This window comes from Heptranchias perlo, chromosome 11, assembly GCF_035084215.1.
Source record: "Heptranchias perlo isolate sHepPer1 chromosome 11, sHepPer1.hap1, whole genome shotgun sequence".
Lineage (NCBI taxonomy): Eukaryota > Metazoa > Chordata > Chondrichthyes > Hexanchiformes > Hexanchidae > Heptranchias > Heptranchias perlo.
In genome coordinates, this window is record NC_090335.1 from 43,666,595 (window position 1) to 43,679,147 (window position 12,553).

At 38.2% G+C, this 12,553-nt stretch overlaps 1 protein-coding gene across 2 annotated transcripts in view; it reads right to left on the reverse strand.

Annotated features, from left to right (window-relative positions):
* Nucleotides 1–570: 570 nt before the first annotated feature.
* The window catches only part of caska (calcium/calmodulin-dependent serine protein kinase a), a 399,989-nt gene continuing 388,006 nt past the window's right edge, over nt 571–12,553 (reverse strand). For both annotated transcript variants that reach the window (XM_067992893.1, XM_067992892.1), the window contains 3 exons: nt 11,815–12,017; nt 8,907–8,990; nt 571–3,997 (listed from right to left, as the gene is read on the reverse strand). In XM_067992893.1, coding sequence (XP_067848994.1) covers nt 3,821–3,997; nt 8,907–8,990; nt 11,815–12,017 — 464 coding nt within the window. In that variant the 3' untranslated portion in view covers nt 571–3,820. The remainder of the gene's footprint in view (nt 3,998–8,906; nt 8,991–11,814; nt 12,018–12,553) is intronic.

Sequence of the window (12,553 nt, forward strand, 5' to 3'; positions counted from 1 at the left end):
ATTCATTTCCCATTTGCTTAATTTATCCAGTCAACAACTTGCATTTATATAGCACCTTTAATGTAGAAAACAAAGAGCTGTGTTTAAAAAAAAAGGGTGCCAAGCCAAAGGAGACATTTGGAGGGGTAACCAAAAACTTGGTCAAAGAGGTTAGCTTTAAGGGAGTCTTAAAGGGGGAATGCTGTTAATGGTAGAGTGAAAGAAGTGGGGGATGAACACATGAGGTCAGAGTCCAAGGAAGGGAGAGGTTGGGGTGACAGGTGGCAGGACTGCAGGAGGTTACAGAGATAGGGAAAGGCGAGGCCATGAAGTAATTTAAGTAGAGTTTTTGGCTGCTGCTTATCTTTCTTATCCCTATCACCTGGCTACACAAGCTTGGAAATTTCAATTTTATTCTTTACTAGTAGATCTTCCATGGCTTTGTTCATAGTTAGCACTGACTATCATAAAAATAGGGGTGCTATGAAAAAAGTGCAATGGGTAAAGTATGACAGGGAATTGTGTACTATATGGAAGAATTTTATAAAGATAAAAGAACTTACATTTATATAGTGCCTTTCACAATCTCAGGACATCTCAATAAAGTACCTTTATTGAAGTGTAATCATTGTTATAATGTAAGGACAATTTGTGCACAGGTCTCACAAACAGAAATTAGATAAATGACCAAGTAATCTGTCTTAATGATGTTGGTTTGAGGGATAAACATTGGCCAGGACATCGGGAGAACTCCTCTGTTCTTCTTCGAATGGTGCCATGGGATCTTTTATGCCCATCTGAGAGGGCAGACAGGGTCTCGGTTTAATGTTTCATCAGACAGATGGCACTCCCGACAGTGCAGCACTTTTCCAGTACTACACTGAAGCATCAGCCTAGGTTATGTGTTTGTCTCTGGAGTGCCGCTTGAACCTACAATCTTCTGACTCAGAGGTGACAGTGGTACCACTGAGCCAAGGCTGACACTATATATTTTATATATAAAACATTACTCTTCCCAAATCATTTTCAAATAAAGTGAACAGTAGAGAACTTGGGACATTCCCCTGCAGAACTCTGCTAGTCACCATCAGACAAAACATTTTCTATTTATCATCATCTGCTTCACAGTACCAAGCAAATTTCAAGTCATACAGATATTGCTACTAAAAAAAGTAACGATGATTTTGGCCTCAATGCAGTTTAGTTCTTGACTTAAACGTGGGTTGTAGATTGCCCATGACAAACCTTTTCCAGGGTTAGTTGAGTTCTGTTAATTTTCAGATGGACTGATGTGCAAAACTAACATATTCCATCTTGGGGAAGGAGAAAAGAAATGGACATCAGCCAGCTTGCATCACTTGAAATATGCTTCCCTCTAGGCAGTAATGAAGGATGCAGATATGGAAAAGTTTACATCCCTTCTTCCTAGAGAAGGGCATGTGCCAATGAGATTTGGAAGTTATTTACACTATTGATCTGATAATTATCATCTAACTTATCAATGGCATGTGACCAATGCCATCTGGACTATGCACAAATAAGGTTTCAAATGTTGTGCGTTTTCTATATTACAAATGGATAAGGGTTAACCCCCCTCCCCCACCACTACTTTACCAGAAACTGTATTTTATATATATTCCCATCTACACCGGTCATGATGGATGATATTTCTGGGTTTCTGAGATTCACATATTCTGTGTTCCATGAGACCAACATCAATGACTGTGTGTTTTCTAAACAGTTAATTGTTGACATCTGACTGCAGATGAAAACTTAATGGTATTCAATGAACAGCATTTGGTTAATCAATATTAATAAAATGAAACTGTTACAGTTGAAGTGTTTAGAGTTGAACATATTAAGCACCAAACTATAAAATTATTCAGTTAGTATGTAGATTGAAGAAAAGTAATTAAAGTGTTCATGACTTAAAAAAAATGTTCCCATTACAACTGATCCATATTTTCAATTATTCAAGAATCTCAACTGTACCACTTGTCCTTTAATACAGATTTCCATAGCCAATTGTGTTTCACCAAAGCATCCACGGCATTTATGCAATATTGAACAATATGCACTTTCTGAAATGTATAACAGATATGTAAATCTCCTTTCAATACTGTTAGGAGTGGCATTACATCAAAGAAAGCAGGAATTAAGTTACAAAATGTCTTAAGGCAAACAATGCATTCCTCTGTGCTCTAAAATCCAGGTGGGAAGAGTTTTAAAAAATACCATTTTTCTCTATTTGAATGGACTTTCCAGAAAATATGAAAATGCTCAATAAATTCCAGTTGTGAAGTTGTGCTTCATTTTCTTTTACATTTTCCACAGTATTTTCATTTTTATATTACATGACCAGAGGTACTGTTCAGTTCCCGACGGTCAGCACCATACTGGTCTTACCATTTGACCAGTTACAAGAGTATAGAACTTACAGCCCTGTAATTGAAACACAAGAATGTCTTAGGCAGCTGTACTGAAGGTCAATATTAGCAGCCTTTTCAATTTTACATGGCAGGGTTAGGTTGAGTTCAATATAAGCTTGTAGAAAGACAGTTAGGGAATAAAAAAAAAATCAGAAAAACTGACCACATAGAATGAAGTATATTTAAAAAAAAATTGTCCAATTGCAGTTGCTGTGTTTGTTTGTCATCTTCAGAAGCATTGCAGGCCAGTTTGAATGAAGTAGTGATGTGAGCTGAACTGCTTGCATCTGACCACAAACTATTTCTTCTTTGCACAGTATTTCTTTAGTAAAATTTGTGCATTTTTAATACATTTACTTCAATGATAAAAATTAAACCATTTTTTTCCAGACGGAACGTAATTAAAATATTTATATTCAAAGACGACACATATCTGAAATGGCAAAACTGGTAATTCTTCCCCTTAGAACAAATTAAATTGCAACAAAGTACAAACACATTTCACTACATGATTAAAAATCAGTCATTTATAAACTTGCCCACAATGCAAGGGATGTGCATAGGTTTACAGTTTTTTGAATAATAATTACCTTGGGTAATTTTTCCAACAAATGGAATGTACGTTGCTGTAGAATACAGTTTCCAACACAGATACACCAACAGCATGAATGCTTGTAACTGTCCACATGCAGTAAAACCTGATTCAAATTCCTAAAATGTTTGTACATTTTTAAATTTTAAATGACGGTATCCCCTTTATTAACCCTGACTGGTTTATGTAAAAATCAAATCTACTAATGCTCTTAGTGCACTTAGCCTCCAAAAATATGACTGTAGACCGCTGTAACTTTGCAGACTCAATATCAATTAATGCTTGTGCCAATGACTTTTTGACAGATATTTGGGTACTTCAAAAATGTAAATTCTGCATATTTAATGCATTATCACCAAAGTGAAATTAAGTTTCAAATAGCTAGCAAGGCAGCCGGACTGCACCATTTATATGATAAATCAAATAGATTAATAATATTTGAAAAACATTTACCAAAGAAATTGGGTGGGTTTTAGAGCTTACTTTAAAAACTCTCAGTAAAAATAAGTGATCAAGTAAATTTTACAGAACTATGTCGGACTTTTGGATATGTATAGATCAGGAGGCATTTGTAGATCTGATTTTTGATAACTAATGTACAACCCTCACAGTGTTTTAAAAAGGGACACTGTCACTTTAAGAGTTTGGTAATTTTCTCTCTCCATCCATCTAGTAGGACATGACAATAGTCAAAAAAAATTAGGGCACACTAATCCTAGGCAGTCTATAAGGGGCAAGACTTGATGCAAGGTCATTTACAAAGTCTAACATCAGGGTGGTGCTAGGGAATGATAAAGTTCATGGTTTCTCTGTCCAGTCCTTAATATACCCAGGATACAGGGACCCACTGTGGTGTAGTACACACAAGTTCAATGGCTTCTTCCAGATGCCTGATGGTCTCATCTATTTCATTGTTGATTATTGTTAGATCAAAGTAGTGTGCATATGTTTTCTGTAGAATTTCTGATTCCTTCTGAAGACGCTGAAGAGATTCATCCTGAGAAGTAGAAAGATATATTAAATTATAATTAATATATTTACTTTCAAAGAAGAACCCATTTATGTCACAGTCAAGTGGAATCTTCCTACACACAGTAGATAAGGATGGGCTAAACAGCTGCTTTTAACCAGATTTGCATATGGTGGGAATGGCTGAACCAGCACTGACTGAGACAGGAACAAATTGCCATTTGTTTTCTTACAGCAGCAATGTTCTTGTGTCAGATATACACGGATTTCACTGTACGTTATGTAGTTACTCATAGTTGATCTAAAAATGATAAAATGTTTAATGGTGTATTTGCACTATTTCGGTTGTATTTACCAACCAAATGAGAGGAGTGTATCTGACAAAAGGTCTTCGACCTGAAACGTTAACTCTGTTTCTTTCTCCACAGATGCTACCTGATTTGCTGAGCTTCTCCAGCATTTTCTGTTTTTATTTCAGATTTCCAGCATCTGCAGTATTTTGCTTTTGAGAGCAGTGAATCTGGTAAGTTGGAGGAAAAAAGTGCTGCAAGGAGGTGCAAGAAACCTGCTCTTAAACAAAGCCTCGGTAGATAATACACAGGATCTCACCATCACCATAATGCACTGAACAGACAAAAGCATTTCAGTCAAAAAGATGCCAACTTGGGCCCTAAGCACAAAGTATGAATCAGAGTATCTTGCTTACCACAGTTTCATCCAACATTGAGGTCACAGATACTCTGATTGAACACAGAAAAGGTACATGAAAATCTGTGAAATATTTTAGCATTTGTTTTATGCAAGAGAGAAGCCAGGTGGGCAATGTTCTAAGTCTTTTTCTCATTAGTATAAATCATGTGCTCATTAAGCTTGTGGTTTTGAGTGGTTTTCTGATTAACTTTACCATAAAGAACCAATCTGGTTAATGTATGATTAATCAATTACAATGTATTCTAGAGGGCAGGATGTGTCTGTGATCCTGCAAGTTCTCCTGATTAAGCCTGAAAAAGCAACAAATCCATGTCTGAACAAGATCAATTGCCTGCTTTTGGGTTTCATTTACTGTCTAAATTCAGAATGAGGAATCTGATGCCTGAGGGATGGGACTTGTCACAGCGACATGGCAGGCAAGACAGATAGGCTGCTGTATTCCCATATTTATAAGACTAAACCAAACTAGAGGATGGGAGCAGATTGCTGGAAAGCTCTCATATGACAACTTTTTTTTTATTTATGGAGGTAGGCACACAGATTTATCAGAGGGAGCGGATCATGTGTGGTACTTCATCTGGTGAACTCATGAAACAATAGCTTTTTTTTTTTGAGAGGTTTAGTACCCTCCAAACGGATGCATTTATCTATGTCTCTCCCTGCCGGCCTCCTATCATCCACCCTCCATTAATTCGCTGGTAGCCTTCAGCTGCCTCGGCTCCACTTACTGTAATTCCCTCTCCGAATCCTTCCACCTCTCCACTTCTTTCTCCTCCTTTAAGACACATCTCTTTGACCAAACTATTCATCACCCTTCTTAATTTATCCTTCTTTGGTTTGATAACTATTTTCCCTATGCACCTGTGAAGTGGCTTGAGACCTTTTTCTACGTTAAACGTGTTACATAAATGCAAGTTGTTGTCGTCATCAGATTCTTCTACATGAAACTGGCAAAGCAGTAATCAACCAACTAAAATTGGTTAAAAAATGCAAATCGCTTAATTCAAATGCGTGTGTTACTTGCCACTACTCAGGAGGCAATGTTAAGTGTGTCAAAAAGGGTTTCTTATGCTAAACTACCTAATATTTCTTCTCTCTCCCTCCCCCCTCAATATGATCCAAAATATCTTTGGCTTCTATTTGATTAGCAATGTTAAACAAAAAAATTGTGTACACATATGAACTGGACAAATGGAACTCTGACCTGTGATTAGATCAAAAGAATGTTTTCAAGTAAGACCTTTAGAAAAGTCATCAATAGAAGATTCAAAACCTATTTGCTTTAAGGAAATCTGTATGCACCTTGACTTATATCATCAATGACACCAGCTGTCTTTTGTGTAGCACATAAAAGGCTAATTTTTTGATCAAGTAATTAAAAGGCTTAAAGAACGAACAGTAAAAGTTTGCTCACATTCTAATGTACATCAACTGGAAGAAAAAAGCTACCTTTTCTCAATGAAGACTACAGCATCACTAATTGCTATAGTTAAAACACCATTTTCATATAGATATCCCTGGCTAATGTAAATACTTACAGGTAGCTTTTTGCACCACCTTGGGAGCTATGTAAAAATCAGAAAGAATGCAAGAAAATAAACAGAAAATGCGAGTTAAATAAATAATAAAAAAGTAAATATACAGAAACAGACAAAAGGAAGAGAAAATGAAAGACTGAGGCTGCATACAGAGGAAGTGAGCTTTATGAATTTAGTTTATCTCTTACAAAGCATCTAGTTCATGAAATCCCTTTGCTGCGAACTCTTTTCTCAAAGATTTAATTTTCTTAACCCTGCTGCTTCTTCCTTCAAATTGACTGGTCTAACACCTCATTAATATTGTTCCACGATTGGCTGATAAAATCTGTGCTTCTATTGGGGGACTGGATAGCATAGTGGGTTGACAGCACTGTCCATTCACCTGTGGGATCCGGGCTCCAATCCAGCTCAGACCAAAGGGTGACAAGTCTTCTTTCTTTTGGCTCTTACAGTCCTATATTAAATGGGTTTGGGTACTCCCAACTTGGTTCCTGGTGGGCATGGATTTTCACCACAAAACTTACCATAATGTGGCATTAATTTAACAATCTCATTCAGAGGGTCCAGAAGGATGGCTGGAATAGGAAGTAGAAATATTGGCTGTTCTTCTGAGCTTGGGGTTAAGCTGCAGGGTCAGAGGAGAAGGAGCACTTGATTTGCACACACACGGCCTTGTACCTGATCTGCAAATGTTTTCTTTGCAACGGCCTCTCTTCCTACTCCCGCACCATTACCTCTGGAGTCCCCCAAGGATCTATCCTTCGCTCCGTTCTATTTCTCATCTTCATGCTGCCCCTCAGTAAAATCATCCAAAAACACCGTCAGGTTCCACATGTGCATTGATGACACCCAGGTCTACCTCACCGCCACCTCTCTCGTTCCATCTACCGCCTCTGTGTTGTCAGGCTACTTGTCCGACATCCAGTACTGGATGAGCAGAATTTTCCTCTAATTTAACATTGCGAAGACCGAAGCCATTGTCTTTAGCCCCCGCCACAAACTCCATTCCCTAGCCACCGATTCCATCCCCCTCCCTGGCCACAGTCTCAGACTGAACCAGACTCTTCGCAACCTCAGCATCCCATTTGACTCTGAGCTGAGCTGAGCTTCCGATCCCATACCCTCTCTATCACTAAGACCTCCTACTTCCACCTCTGTAATATTGCCCGTCGCTGCCCAGCCTCAGCCCGTGTTTGGCTGAAACTCTCATCCACGCTTTTGTTATCTCCAGACTCGATTATTCTAATGCTCTCCTGGCCGGCCTCCCACCTTCCATCCTCCATAGACTTGAGCTTATCCAAAACTCTACTGTCCGTATCCTAACTCGCAGTAAGTCCTGTTCACTCATCACCCCTGTGCTTGCTGACCTACATTGGCTCCCAGTCCACCAAAGCCTCAAATTCAAAATTCTCATCCTTGTGTTCAAATCCCTCCATGACCTTGCCCCATCCTATCTCTGTAACCTCCTCTAGTCCTACAACTGTCAGAGAACTCTGTGCTCCTCCAATTCTGGCCTCTTGAGCATCCCTGACTTCCTTCACTCCACCACTGGCGGCCGTGCCTTCAGCTGTCTAGGCCCTAAGTTCTGGAATTCCCTCCCTATACCTCTCCGCCTCTCTCCCCTTAAAACCTACCTCTTTGACAAAGCTTTTGGTCACCTGTCCTAATGTCTCCTTGTTTGGCTCTTTGTCAATTTTGTCATCTGATTATGCTCCTGTGAAGCGCCTTAGAATGTTTTACTACATTAAAACTGCTATATAAATGCAAGTTGTTGTCGTCGGGAACACTGTCAAAAACAGAAAAGTTTTCCACTCCTCTACCTTGATGAACAAAATATTCACCCATAAATCTTACTTTAAAAAAAAGGACGGACTTCTGCAGGATGGATGCAGTATTGCCCACAGTCCATCTGCATGGGATGGAACACTCCACCATCTGAAAGGGCTATATCATACACTCCAGTTATTAACTGCGGCAATGTGTCTGCTGGCAGTAATCAAATTCAACTGTCAGTCTAGGCTGCAATTTAAACGGAGAAGTAGAAAAACAAGCAGAATGCCTTTTACAAAAGCTTTTACCGTAGCTCAGAAGTTACCTGAAGTTAAATTGAATGGAGTAGATGTAGATGTATAAATATAATGATAAAATTTTTTTTAAAAAACTGTTCTGTTGGGACATAGCTTACATTATGCATTAAAGTTGTTAAGTGTTTCACAGTGTTTCACTCATATCAGTATTTTACCCTTGTCAACTAACTGTATAATCTAGCCGTCACTATTCTCAGTACCTAGCCAACCATGAAAATGTTAACTATTTTAAACTGAATTAGTTTTGCATATGCATTAGACAGAGAAAACTACAGTCATGAATCATCATTGGGAGAAAAATTGCTGACACCTTTTTTCAACAAAACATTTCTGTTCATCAAAACACATTTTGTTCAGCTGGAGCTGTGACTAAAGAGTCAAATTTTAATACTTTAACAAGAACAAATTTTTAAAAAGCATATTGAATAGTTGTCACAAAGTCATAATATTAAATTGGTAACTGGATATCCATTTAAACATTCAAAGATCACCACTGTAGCTCAATTACTTCACATTCAGTGAAATGATTAAAATGTAAGGGCAGGACGTACAAGATCTCTAAACTTCGAACTAAGATAAAGTTACAGAATTGCTGCCTTACCTCAGTCATGCCTGGAGTAATGGTCGGGGCGGCAATGAAAACAACAAATGGGGCAAACTCTGCGGTTCTCAAAACCTTCAGTGCCTGTATGAAATGAAGATTTAAACTGTGAGGATCAGTAAAGACTAGAGTTCAGCATTAAAGTAAACTAGTGGTGTGGATAAATTCACACCTCATATACTGCATTCAAGTGTTTCAGTCACACAAATGCCCAACACTTGAATCCCTCAGCCCTACAGGAAGAACAAAGTACATCCTTTTTAGTAACAAAATACAGAACTTCGTCTGCATCTAGATCAAAGTCTTGTTGCTCATTCATTTGGCCTCCTGCTCACGATGAAATTTAAATGAAAGCAAGAACATTTGATGGGAAACATATTTAAGATAATAGTGGAACTGCACCCATCATTTTTTTCAGACACAGGAAGACCACTTGTTTTTGTACAGAAGAATTAGAATACATTGTTCTATCTGCACATTATGCACCACAAGGTAGAGTTATAACAAGGTATTTTTCAGGAATCATTTGCTGGACTGCACTCCAGGAAGTCTGTCAATTACCAGTTCAATGTTATTCCCTGAAACAGATTAAGTCACTGATATGTAATTTAAGATAAAACAGAATGGACTGACTGGGGTAACAGGAACTGCACACATGCTCATTGTTAATTACTTTACAGTCTCTCCCATAATAAATCCTAGCAGCAGATAAAATTGAGAGTTACAGTTCACTTTTCTTATTCCTTTTAGATAAATGTAATGATTTTTGACCTCCCCAAAAGAGAACTTCATTATCTTTACAGAACACTGGAAACACTTCCAGTACGTTTTGTTAAAAATCTAGAAATGGGCAGTGATCAATTCGATTTTAATCACTTTATGGGAGTGTTTATTGCTAATTTCCATCTACTCCTACTGACTAGATTTTGTTTTAAACAAGGCTCATCAACATTTCAATTCTTCCTAGGATCCAGTGTACATAAAACACTGAATAAAACAGATTTGACTTAAATCTACATAGTTAAGAGTCGGTTAAAAGAAGAGGTTTTAAATTCATCATATAAGCTTTTGTTGCTGAAACGTGCAGAAAATCTGGAAATCAAGGCAGCAGCTCTGAAGATGTTTAAAATGTATTTTTTCTACTCCAGTGTTCTCCCCGTCATGCTGAAGGCTCTAACTTGTGATGAGTTTTGGTTCAACATATGCTGAGCTCCTTGCTGTATGTACCTTGTTGGAGTGCAATTCTTCATGTGTGAGGCTAGTGAACAGATTTGGCTGGCTGTTTGCACGAGGGGCATCAAAACCAAGCCTATAGATACATGCATACTTTCTAGCAGGGGGTCAATGGATGGTAATCAGGAGCTGGGATCCCTGCCTCATTTTTCTCCTCCTTATCCCAGGGGGTGCTTATGTCAAGTATACTTCCCCAGGTAAGATCAGATAACTCAGGGATTAAACATGGGATCTTCCTGGTCTGTAATGGCTGAGTTACACGCTGACATGACCATCTGAGTCTTTGGGGAATTTCAAGTTTCTTCAAAAAGCCATTCTCATTACCAGTAAGAACACTGCATTGATTCCTTTTGTTGCATTGATGAATATTTAAATGAACTAAACAGAATTTTTTTCCCCCATAAAGCTATTACTAAAACGGTCAGGTTCATACACTACATTTTAGATTTGCATCAGTAATTTGAACAATTCCATAGCCAGTAAAAAAGAGTGCATAGTTTTACATTATAAAATTGAAGAGTTGACTTGATCTCACATCTTAAAATGCAGAAAACATCAAATTCCTATAAACAATGAATGATTAAAATGTTGTTTCTGTTTTATCATACTATCTTGTAATATATTATTTTTCTCGACTTTTATTCCTCTCCTCCTTTCCAGAAAACACTGACTTTTTGCTGGGGTGCAGTTATAGTGATGCCTGCTGCCCTCCGGTACCTCACCCAGTGGACATTCATTCGCCATGAGCCTTGATAGTGAACTATTTGTGTGTAATTTTCCCTCTTTATAAAGCTACCATTCCTGTATTTTTGATGGGTCTTTACTTTAGGGGATTTGTTTATGGACCTTGTCTGGGGAGAAAAAAAAAATAGCTTTGAGGAAGAATTGCAGATTTTATTTTTCCAAACATTGCACAAATTATGCATCTTCGTTGTGGTTCATGGTCATACAATGCATCAGTTGAGTCCATTCCTTTCCTCAACCAAAGTCCATACACATGCACTTCCAGCAGAGGTCACTGTATCCTGATCAGGAGGGGGAACCCTTCCAATGTCACCTCTCCAATCCAGGAGACTGGGCCCAATTGTCGTATCCCTACTACACCCGGGTGAAATCAACAAACTCAGCCCTGACCAGGGGTCTTCATGGTCTGTGTAGTTCAGCTACTCACTGGCTACACTTTTTTAGTCACTGGGAAGCTTTGTAATGTACTTGATATTTTGTCTAATTACAACATATACTTCAAAATGACAGCTAAATTATCCAGATATTTGTCTGAAAACAAACTATTTTTAAAAACCAGTGCTTCTTCTGGGTATGAGGCAATTATTAGAAAACAAGCAATAAAAATTCTTTAAATGCCCAGTGAACATTGCTACACTGTCTTTTATCTATCATCCATCCACAAAATATATGATGGTAAAAAGCAATGACAAGGGCAGATAATTGCAGAGTATGGCTCTTGCATGACAAATTGTACATGAACACTTGCCTTGTAGCACTGCATGCGCTGTCAAAAAGAGAAATCATTATTGACATCAGCCTAGGCTGATCCAATAGTGACACTAAACTCCTTAAACTCAGATTGTGGGATAAAACAAAGCCTTTAAAGGGAAACTTCATGTTCAAATCTTTTGCTCATATCCATTACTGACCATCAGCTGTTTATTAATACCTGGGGCTCAACATCTAGTATTGCAATCAGTCCTTGTTCGTGGATCTTGCGTATCGTTTCCAGCTTTGTTCCATACATTGCATCCTCGTGGCTGCCATACTCCAGATATTCATTATTGGAAATATCCTGCATCATTTGATCATGTGAGACAAAATGGTAATTTTTCCCATTTTCTTCATCTTTTCTGGCAGGTCTGGTAGTGTCTATGAAGACAAACAATCTTATATTAGTGAGAGATATTGCTGGCACAAGTTAAGGCTTTAACAAATGCCTGGTTCCTCAGTCTACATTTTCTCCCTGCAAGCAGGGCAGTTTAAGCCAGTAACTATATTATGCTTTTTCCTAGACATTTGTAGGCTTACACTGAAACCTAATGAATGTGTGACCACATTTGAAATTTTTTATATTTATTAATTGCAAAGCGTGAAATATTAAAAAATATTATACTGTCCTCTCCTAAGGGCACTGACATGTTGAGTTTGAGGCTTGGCACGATCTGGTACAACAACAACTAGTTCTATTTATATAGCACCTTTAACATAGAAAACCATCCCAAGACGCTTCACAGGAGTGTAATCAGACAAAAAATTGACACCGTGCCAAAGGAGGAGATATTAGGAGGGGGTGACTAAAAGTTGGTCGAACAGGTAAGCTTTAAGCAGGATCTTAATGGAGGAGAGAGAAGTAGAGAGGTCTAGGGAAAGAATTCCAGAACTTAGGGCCGAACAGCTGAAGGCAT